We start from the raw sequence: 11983 nt of genomic DNA, 5'->3' as shown, positions 1-11983 counted from the left end.
TATATAATAATTATATATTATTATTATTATATATATATATATATATATATATATATATATATACATATATAGGAATTTATGTCATTATTTCCTTGGATTGACGAGAATATAAAACTTTGTTACTAATTTAGAAGTTTTAATTTATCAATATTTTATTAAATTTAACTATCTAGGTATGTTCCAAAGTGGAAAAAGCAAGCATGCGAAATACCAGCATCTCAACACCCGAATTCGCATTATATTTGTGACGAAGCTGGTGAAGTGAAATGTTTGCCAGGTATAAAGAGTAATTTATTATATTATATTAGTTCAAATTATACTTTACAGCTGAATTAAAATAAATTAAATGAATTTAATAAAAATTAATGATTAAATGATTAAAATTTATATTATTTTTTTCTAACACAACGTTATAATAAAACATTATTTAGGATGGACTGGAGATCTTTGTGATGTACCAATTTGCCGCAAGGGTTGTGATCCTCTTCAAGGCTACTGTCGGCGACCAGGAGAATGTCGTTGTAAGTTAGGTTTCTACGGCGAACTGTGCGATAAATGTGTGGCTTTACCAGGATGTCAGCATGGAAGGTATAATCATTTGATATGTAATATAAAGGAAAAGTGCATTTTAGAGACCATATTATAAATTTCTCAAAGCTTAACATAATAAATTTTGCATAAAATTTGAATTACATTCTAGCAAAAATATTATACATATCTATCTTCTTTTATTAAATTCACATATTATATTATATATTATATTATATATTAAATAATATATATAAATTATAAGTATAATAAACATAGAACATTAATTTATTACTAAATTCAAATTTAATTATTACTAAAAATTAAATTAATTATATTAAATTACCGTTAATTCATATTTATTTAGTTTAGAATTCTTTTAATTAAAAAAACTAATGTAAAAAAACTAATGGATTATCATCAATATATCATTAAGATTTTTTTTTGTTCTATTTTTTTTAGTAGTTCAATTTTATAAAACTTTTTTTTTCAAATTAGAAAACTTTAATTTTTATTACTTTTACTTAAAAAATATTTTTTTAGATTTTACATAGATACATTTTCTTTTCTTCATATGCTAAGTGCGAAAATCGAACATTGTTATATTCATGAGAAGATTAAACTCTAATTAATTGTTCGATTTCTCTACATATATGATAACTCCATAACAATTATATACTAGATATCGATGTAGCACCCATGCGGCTATAATGCGGCACGATTTATCATGCCGTACACGTATGATATAAATTGAACGCCGCTTGAATAATAACAGCCCATATCAGCTTCGCTTTGCTTTCACCTTGGTTGAGCGAACGAGCCTAATTTCCGTGTAACATGAAACGCTTCCTCGCTTGGAGCAATCTCTCGTGACCATCGATCGATTCCATTTGATAGACAGACAGGGACTTAACTTTGAGATTTGCACTTTCAGATGTAACGTGAGCTTCGAGTGCTCCTGCGATCCCGGTTGGAAAGGCATGTTCTGCTCTGAGCCCATTTGCGCGCCTGATTGCCTCTCCAGTCAGGGTTACTGCGACAAACCCGGCGATTGCAGGTGATTAATCTTGTACCTCCTTAAACGCGTTCACGTGCATGCTCTAATTGTTGCAAATATTTTCACCAAGAAGATTTTACAAACTATTAACTTCTATTAAAATATTAGACTTATTAAAAACAAATTTTGTGTATTTATTTGATTCTTTTATAATATTTATTATTGCTTGACTATGAAGTGGCTTTTTTTAATGATAGATTCTCTGCTATGTGTGTAGTATTGTAGAATATATTGTTATAAAATAATAAATATATTATAAGAATAAAGAATGATAAAAAATTCGAATTATTTGAAATATTAAAATATTATGAAAGAAATATAAAAAAACATATTCTATAAATTTAAAGATATAGAATTATAATATTAGATATAACTGAAAACTTTTGATGCAATAAACGTAACATAATTTAAATTCTAGGATCTTTCTTCATGATTCTGATGTGTAGGAAAAAGAAAAATCGAAGCTTGATATATATACTTTCTTTCAGATGTCGTTTCGGGTGGCAAGGCCCTAAGTGCAAACAGTGTGCGGTTCTGCCGGGTTGTGTTCACGGGACTTGTCAAGGGCCCCTCGAGTGTCGATGCGATCCAGGTTGGACCGGACTGCTTTGTCAAACACGTAAGTTTATTCCCGAAAGCAAATAGAAGAGAAACTCTTCTCAAAATAAATTGAAACGTGACTATTAACGAGAATCATTTTATTTTTGTTTATTCAGACAATAGAGAATGGAAGAGAAGGAATTTTTCTACATTATATACATAAGATTCTTGTTAACCGACTTTAATAGCATATAAAAAAAATATACATTGAAATACGCAAGACTTATTCATAAAAGAAAATGCTATCCCAAATCACGTATATGTGCCGTTCAACAATCTTTTCTCAGAATTCTAGAAATATCTCTCCTTTAAAAATCTCTTGATAGAATAGACATATAATATATAATATTATTGCATTTATTTTTCTACCCTTGTGTGTGCGATTTTATAAAATTAAAAAATGATTTTTTAAAGAAATTAATATCAAATTAATTATTTAAGAATTATTCTTAAGAAACTTTCAATCTAAATATAACATATTTTAAAACTAAGATTTAAAATGATAATATAATATTATAATTACATTAAAGTTAAAGTTAACACTTTTTCATTATACAATTATGTATCACAGAGTTTGATTTCCAATTTAAAACTCTATTAATTTTAATCTTATACACATGAAAGTTATAACATTTTAATTAATAATAAAATAATTAACATAGAAAAATGATACACAAAAACTATTTTCTTTTTAACAAAGATTCAATTCTATAAATACATTTTCTAATTGATATACAATCATTAAAGTTAACTCTATTTTTTTTATATTTTAATAGCTTTATAATATATCAAGAGTTGATAATATTATAATAGGCAGATTAATAAATCGACAATACATAATACTAAAATGTTGCATTTATTAGCGATCTGCGCGCAAGGATGTAGCCGGGATCACGGTAGCTGCAGGCAACCAAACACGTGTAGATGCCGCGTCGGCTGGACGGGACTCAATTGCACCGAATGTGTACCATATCCTGGATGCGTGCATGGATCATGTAAACGACCATGGGAGTGTCGATGTGAACCCGGTTGGGCCGGTGACCTGTGTAACGAAAAGCTTACTTATTGCGATGAGCATCTCGATATTTGTCGAAATAACGCTACTTGCATCAGCATGACTCATGAGGATGGTGATTATAGGTAAGACAGAATAAAATTCAATCTCATCGTAGTTGCAAAACGAATAATAATCTATTATAGGTTTACATTCAACTTTTTTCCTAAATATAATAAGTTAGTTATACGTTAATCTTTATACATTATAATTATATCATGATATAAATACGTCATTATTTTTATTATTACAAATTTTATTATTAAAAATTAATCACATATAATTTTCCTTTATTGGAAGAACTAGTGGTATTCTACCGTTTTTTAAATTTCTAAACTTGTAATATAAAATTCGTTTAAAATTTAACAATAAATGAGTTTTAACAATAAATGAGTTTATTTAACTGCTTATATCAATTTTAATGTATAATAGTTGCATGATCGTGTATGTCTCTTTAGAAATATTAGGAAACATTCGTTTTTCTTTTAGATGCATCTGTCCTTTGGGCTACATGGGCCGACAATGCCAGATAAAAACTATGATACCATCGGTGGAACTGGTACCACCGATGCCCGATGTCACTATGGAATTGTCGCAAGACGTTCAAGGCCTCGGGGATAAACCAAGTATCGAAGAAATTTCAAACGAAGATAATAAATACGGGATAAAACCTCCTAAAGAAGAAGAACAGACCGTGGAACTTCTTGGGCCCATTGTGATCATCGATCCATCGACCACTAGCACTATAGATCCAGCCGCGACTGCGGGGAAATGGCCGATAGAAGAATCAATGATTGAAAGAGACGACGAAAACGAGACATAAAATTTAATTATTGTTCGAAAGTTTACTTATTATTTCTTCACTTATTTATTTATTTATTTATTTATTTAAAGTCATGCTTGATTTAACTATTCCATAAAAAATATCCCGAGATTGATTTAATTTCTTTTCTTATAAGTTGTTGTAAACCTACTTTTAAAATAATAAATTATTTAAAAGGAATTATTTTATAATATAACTGATAAATTTTATTAATTTATTGTATAACTGATAATTTTATTAATTTAATATATTTGGAGGTATGTTATATTTGTGTTTGGAAGTATATCCATTGCAATTTAAATAAGAATTTATTTTTTTAACCCTTTTCCTATCTTTTTTATTATTCTCATTTTTTGCTCTTATTAATAAAATATTAAATAAAACGTAATATCAATTATTTTCTTTTCGAAAATTTATTATACGCTCTATATTAAAACTCAAAAATTCGCCTTATAAACTGTAGAATATTTCTCATTCTATTTATTGAATTTCTTTGCTATTGTGTAGGCGAGAAATCCTGGATCGATCTAAACTAGCGGAACAAGCATTTTCGAGAAAGCTGCCCGACTATCTCTGGATCCAATTGCTACCTCTAGTAGATATAAGTAGGATGTAAGATATCTGAAGTATATCCTGCGAATGTGAAGAAGAGAAAAAAGAAAGAGAGAAAGAGAGACAAGTACGTGCCTGGATACATAAACCTCTCGAAGTCACGCTTCAGTGATCACACATTCGATTTCGATCTTTCGATTGTGCGTGTGCATGTGCCGTTTTCACAGATACGCCGCTGCGATCGGCTTCCCACATAATCGGGCGCAGCCAGCACAGTTACATGCATCGCTTACGTAATGCCAACGTCGACTGCATTTCGCCCTCCATTTCGCCGGATAAAGGGACTCTCATGGAATATGTGAGAAATCGAATATCGCGACATTTCCTATTAGTTTCAGAAGAAGAATGCCTATCATCCATCATCATTTAATTTTCTCATTGTTCAATTTTACAATTATAATTTTTTATCTCAATCAGCACACAATATTTAAAAAACATTTCTTTAATATTTATTTAATAATTTTACATTAAATAAATATTTTTAAAATATTTGTAAAAATATTAAATAAATATTAAAAATAAAGTGTACTGATTGGGATAGTATCATAAAAAAATAAGCAAACGAGCTCTGTTCAAAGTTAAAATTACAATATATATATATATATATAAAACATCAATTAAATGATTAATGAAGCTGATATTATTTAATAAGATAAAGATTGTCAGAATTTCATGGAAGTTTCTATTTTTTTCTCGCATTTTTCACTGATGTTTAATAAGCATTTATTTAGATATCTCGTAATAGATAATACGAACAGATATTATGAGATTTATATTTATTATACGTTATGATTGTGTTGCGTCACGTTATGCGGCAGGTGACCCTACAGACCAGCTTTCATCTATGAATTCTTCGATCAATTAAAAATCGACTTTTTTTCAATAAAATGTTACAGAAAATTATTATTTCTCGGAAGTTAAACTTTCTAAATATCTTTGTAAAAAAAATACTTTTACGTAAACTAAATACTTATGAGGCACTACTATCTCTTGATAAATTTATCCTTCAATATTACTACAACTTATTGTAAATACTTTCAAGTAAATTACATTAATTTTTAATTTTCTTGAAATTATAAGCTCTTTTATCCCAGTAAACTACACTTAAAATTAAATATTTTACTAAACTCTATTTGTTTTCATTTCTCTAAAGTTTTTTTTTGAAAAGAAGCTTTCTATCTTCAACAGCTTATAATTTAGAAATTATATCGATAAAGAGGAATTAATGAGACATTTTATGTTAACAAAAAATATAATTCTTAAAAAAAATTTGATCATAGGTAAGATGAAAGTTTGATAAAATCCCCGTGCATTGCTTATTAGCATTAGTACGAAACGCATTCGATCCGCTCTCCTTTATAATATATAGAAATTGCGCACAATTTGCCTCCAGGTATTGCTCAGACCTACCAATTCCGCATCTTTCGTTATACATTTTAGCGATAAAATCGTGATAAAATAACTTTCTACACACTGTCACAGAGAGAAGGAAGCAATGCTCCGTGTTATCCATTTGTCATTATACATATATAAAATGCAACAACATGTTGCTGTTTTCATTCTAGTTATGCATGGAATGTGGTCCGATGCTTTTTTTCATAGCTTCCAATCTGCATGCGTTACTTATTATTCGCCTGTATCGAAACTATAAAGATAAAGTAATGTTCAAGCTACTTTGAAGGCTTTATCAAATCTAATATTGCAAACTTTCAGATATAAAATTAAAGTTACGCACAATTTCATCGTACTATTTTTTTTAAGTTTCAATAGATAAATAATTCAGTATTAATTAGAAGATAATAATTGCGTAGAACAGCAACACGATTATGAATGCTTAACTATTTTACAGGATTATAAAAATGATCGCATTTTACGAAACGCAGTTAATCGCGGCGTGTGATATGAGAGAACAAAATCATAACAAATATATAATTGGCATGCAAGGTTCTCGTTATCTTGTAAAAGCTAGCCTGACGCTAAATGAATGCGGCCGCTTTATTACCATCTTAACTCACGAAAGGGTATTATAAAAGTCATTACCGAGAAAAAAAAACGATATTAAACGCTCTAGCTGTTTGCAGAATGTTTTATTGAAATCATCTACATCATTTACATTGACATCATCGGTTACCCTCGTAAGGTAAAAGATATAAATTTAAATGAATGACATATTAAATTGTATAGCAGAATTCCTCTCTCTCTCCTTTCCATAAATTTTTCAGCTCTTTAGTAAGCTTTATCATATATTAATTAAAATCAAGAGGCGTTGGGATCCTTGACTATAATTATTTTATTGATTGAATTATCGATATTCTTGATTGACTTTCAACTAATTAGAGGAGAAGGTTATGGCCAGCGTAGATATGATGGCTTCCTTTAATATCTCTGCTATATAGCAAATCCTAATTACTTATGAAATTATTTGTTCAGTAGTTCGCCGTGACGCTAATATGCCAATATTCAATAGTCAGCACTTATTATAATACATTTTTACTTTCAAGTATTTCAAAATATTTTTAACGTACATTTTAATATTCAATTAGCTACCTCTTCATTTTTCTTAATTTTGAGCATATTATTACAAATATATTTGAGTGTGTGCTATTTAATATTTTATTTGACTGTATAAATATTTTGAGTTATGCAAATTTAAACAATAGCATGGCATTTTGTTAATGTGACCCTCTATGCGCATTGATTACTCATAGTCTTTTTTCATATCAAAATAATTATTTAATAATCAATTATATCAATAGCTCTACTATTAATCTATAATTTATACATATATTATTTTTAATACTAAGTTCATATGCAGAAGTTATGTGTACGTATATACATTTATTTGCATACATTTTAAAACATTTTACTTTATTGTTAATTTTGTAATGTAAACGCTGTGCTTTTTTTAAACAAAACCAAATTTTTTGAATCTATTTTGTAGGAGGCCAAATTATCATCTCTGTTTCTCTTCGAGTCATTAATTAATTCAGTGTCGCCATTTTTATAAATATCATCCTATGTAATAAATACATCCTATGTAATAAAAATTTCGTATTTAGTTTAGAATTAATTGAACAACACTTTGAATGTAATTGTTAAGCTTTAAATTTAAATTTTGATTAACCAAATTATTGTATAAAATGTAAATAATGTGGGGAGGAGGGCCGTAACATCACCTCTATATGTTACTTCAAATACAAGATTTAATATAACACTTCAAATATATATTAAAAAAATAGATTTATTTTAGAAATTTTTAAAAAAAATTATTTTAAGCCAGAAGAAATCAATTTTATTCCAGATATTAATATTTTGATATTAAAAATAATGATATTAACATCAGCTCATTTATCAACATAGCATTAAATCAGATGTATGATTAAAAAAATGTGTAATATAAATTTGCTTTAGGTTAATAATTAAAGTCTAATAATTAAAATCATATTTCTCTTTTATAACTATAAATTCTAAGTTAGAAATATATAAACGAATTAATGATAATTGTGACATAAATAGGTATACATATCACTGAAAGAAATACTTCCCTGATACTTGTTATAATTATAATTGCTGTTGCGCCATAATTGGCACGTGGTACATAATAAAGAATTAACTATCTTGAAATGCATGTAGCGTTAACGTTTATTCGCCATATTCATCATGCAGTTAAATTTGTGCGCGTGTTGGCTGACAAAATAACGAGATAGACAGGGTATATAATCGAATACGTAACCATTATCTTCGTATTAATGTTTGAGAATGCCGCCTAAAAAATTCCATCTCTTTGATAAAATCTTGTCGAAAAATAGAAACTATCAAGAAAGCCGAACTTTTAATTCCAAAGTTGTTTACATCACCTTATAAATAATTAATCTCTATTTTGTATCAATAACTTAACAGAAATATGCGCTCCTTATGTGTATAAATTATGTTTTAATATCTTATATAAATAAAAAATTCCATATACTTCATCATTTTGAGTATTTACTTAAGAAAGAGGAACAATAAAATAAGATAAAAATGATATATTTAACTTTTTTTATTATTGAACTTCTTTAAACAGATTCTGAAATTTTTTAATATCTATAATAAGATTACCGAAATGTATTAAGCTGTAGTCTTAAGTCATTTACACGTGGGAACAAGAAAGGAAAAAAAGACGTAAGAGTACATCGAATAAATCGATGACGCGATCGGCTGGCTGCTTCTAGAGCGAAACGACCCAGATTTTACTGTATATGCGCGCATGTAATAAGATTGGTATTACATCAGAAAGCAATATATACTCATGTAAAAGCATATATATTTATCATCGCTGAGAACAATCTTTAAGGTCCATCTACTGATACATTCAAGACATCCAAAGAATTTTACATCTCTGAACTTTAAAAACCTTAAATGTTTATTATACCTATAATAGATAACATTATGTTTACAATAATCAGTCTTCATAAATATATAAAACTTTAACAGATGAAATGCCAAGTAATAAACAATTCTTATTTCGTTTTTCACGTTTAATATTTAATTTGCTAATATTTTTTTTAAAAAGAACTTCATTATAAATATCTTTTAAATAAATTATTTATTTTTTGAACATTATTACTTTTAATCATTGTATTTGTAATAGTAGAATATTAAACAAAATGTTGGATATTCATCGAATAATTTTTAATTAATCATTTTATTTTTTTTATTATATCTTTATCTATAATATAAGTAAAAAAGAGGAAGTAAATTAATTATGTATTAAATAGTGCTAATCAATGCTGATGCAAGTTTATCTTACTTTCCTATCTACATTAAATGACTCAAATTAGAAATAAAAAAAAATAATTAAATTACTTTCAATATATTTTAAATTCAATATATTTTTATCATCACTCTTAACTCTCATTTCCAAATTTTCTTCAAAGAATTCGATAAAGGATCATTGCATATTGTGGATCAATAGAATGCATGAGTTAAAAGGAAAATCGGTCTTACAATTAGTTCTTTGTTACAATACTCGGCTCAATTTTCATTACAATTGTTCGAAAAGCACGATTAACAACGTCGCATTGGTGCAATTGCGGATCTGGAATTTTTTGATCGCGAGTGCGAGAACGGCGAAGGGCGAAAGGGAAATAGCTCTCGTGAAAGCCCCCCCTTTTCCCCCTTCCGCTTGAGCAATCATGCTTTTCCTGTTCTCCGCTGTTTCAAAGTACACGCGCTCGAAATTCCGATCGACATCCGGCGCGGAGGAAAATATTTGCGCAATATTTCCGGACAAAAGGAACAAGAAAAATAAAAAAAAAAACATTTTCCTCTCTATAACCATTAATTTAATTATATAATTGGATCAATGCACACAGAAAAGGATTGGAAAAATTACATATATTATAATTAAAATTCTTTAAAAATTCTTTAAAAATTAAATTAAATAAATTTTTCAACAGTTTTTCAACATATTAATATCTTTATAATATGATTGATTAAATTATTAAACTTGCTTATCAATTTAATTCGCGATTACTACAAAGTAGTTTAATTACGTTTATAGTTCGGAAAAAACAATTCGACGCGCAATTCAAAAAAACTACAATATATGGTATATATGCAACATACAGACTAAAAATATGTAAGTACATATATATAGTATACATATAGTAATTCAATTGAATTATTTTAAGCATTAAAAGATCTAGCTTCGACCGTTATAGGTCTTTAATTTCTAATACTAATTGTGTTCTCACATATACAGTCTAAAATAAAGTTTCTTAATATTGTTTAAATTAAATAAAATTATTTAAAAATTATATAAATTATAATATATATAATAAAAAATAAATTATAATATATATAATAAAATTGCAAATAAAATTAAAAAATTTATTTTAATTTTTTAAAAGCGTTAAAATTAGTTATCCTAGCATCTTAAAAAATGCATTAAATTCTTGAATATATAATTATAGTTGAATAGTCTTTAAATAAAAATATGTTATATCTGTTAATATTTATCTTTATTTATAACAAAAATGATAACGAGAGAATTTGTTACGAGTTAATTTCTAGATTAAATGAGACATGCTACTCGTAGCGAAATCTTTCATTACAATATCTATATATCGGAAAGTTCCGACAAGACTCACCTCTCACGCTTGCATTATTGCATTCGCATAAATGCACGTGTTATTTATTCGCAAGGTAGTTGCACGTTGCAGTGATTAACGAACCCGGTTGCTTCTGTTTCTTAAGTGTACCCTTCACCAGATTCCGCGCGGATGCAGTCGATATCACGTTTGTACGTCATGCATTTGCAATGAAACGATAATGTTGCAATAATTTGCAGCGATGATACAAAAATATCTCGGACGAACCATCATGCAAAAGTATATATCATTCAAAATTACAAAATTTATTTTTTTACACAAATTTCTAATTTCGAAATAATATTCTCAATTTTAAAATTGATAATAAAAAAGTAACGTGAAATTATAATAAAGAATTTAATAATTTATAACAATTTATTTTATAAATTTCAACGAGATATATGAAATACATTTTTATAGATTTATTTTTTATATTATCTTTATATTTGTCTTTATTTTATCGTTTAATTTATTTATGTTTTTGTCGATTATGATTAATGGTGAATTTGAATAAACATAATAAGATATTCGCGTAAGACGTTTCAAAGCTTTCACGGCCGCTGCACAGATTTCCGAAAAATTGCACGCGACATATAAATTTGTATTTGCGCCACCGAACTCGTAATAAATTTCACGTTCAAAAATTGAAACAAGTATCTGATTGCGACAGTGCATAGCCCACATATCATTTATAGGAGGTTAACTGCTTAAACAGAGCATTATAGCATGCCAATAATAATATAGTCACTAATATCGACTTGCTAAACTTCAATTAATAATTCGCAATCGATTTTACTTGAAACTAATAGCAACAGGATAATAAACGATTATGGCTACTCTTTTAGTTTATATCCGATTATTGCGCTTACAATATCGATTGCGATAATTACTAATGGAATAATCGAGAGAAAGTTTAGAGAACTGAAAAATTTTTAATTCTTGACTTCTTATTGTGTGATTTGAATAATTATTATCTTAGTTTCTATCTTATCTCTTTTAATACAAATATATCAAATTTTATTTAAAGGATATCAAGAAAAGGCGAATAAACTTCATACAACAAATTAAACGGTTTTTCTACAAAAATTTAATATTTTCATATAAAAAAAACTCAGAAAATAAACATTAATGATTAATAAAATAAATTACAAATATATATTTTACGAAAAATGAACCTT

At 27.4% G+C, this 11983-nt stretch overlaps 1 protein-coding gene across 1 annotated transcript in view; it reads left to right on the top strand.

Annotated features, from left to right (window-relative positions):
* Positions 1 to 4363, top strand: part of LOC105626397 (delta-like protein 1) — a 9105-nt gene extending 4742 nt beyond the window's left edge. The window contains exons 2-7 of the mRNA XM_012207697.1: positions 166 to 277; positions 432 to 588; positions 1463 to 1585; positions 2074 to 2204; positions 3049 to 3325; positions 3729 to 4363. Coding sequence (XP_012063087.1) covers positions 166 to 277; positions 432 to 588; positions 1463 to 1585; positions 2074 to 2204; positions 3049 to 3325; positions 3729 to 4062 — 1134 coding nt within the window. The 3' untranslated portion in view covers positions 4063 to 4363. The remainder of the gene's footprint in view (positions 1 to 165; positions 278 to 431; positions 589 to 1462; positions 1586 to 2073; positions 2205 to 3048; positions 3326 to 3728) is intronic.
* The last annotated feature ends 7620 nt before the right edge of the window (positions 4364 to 11983 follow it).

The sequence above is a fragment of the Atta cephalotes genome (assembly GCF_000143395.1).
Source record: "Atta cephalotes unplaced genomic scaffold scaffold00005, whole genome shotgun sequence".
NCBI lineage: Eukaryota > Metazoa > Arthropoda > Insecta > Hymenoptera > Formicidae > Atta > Atta cephalotes.
This window is presented reverse-complemented; position numbering and strand designations above follow the sequence as displayed.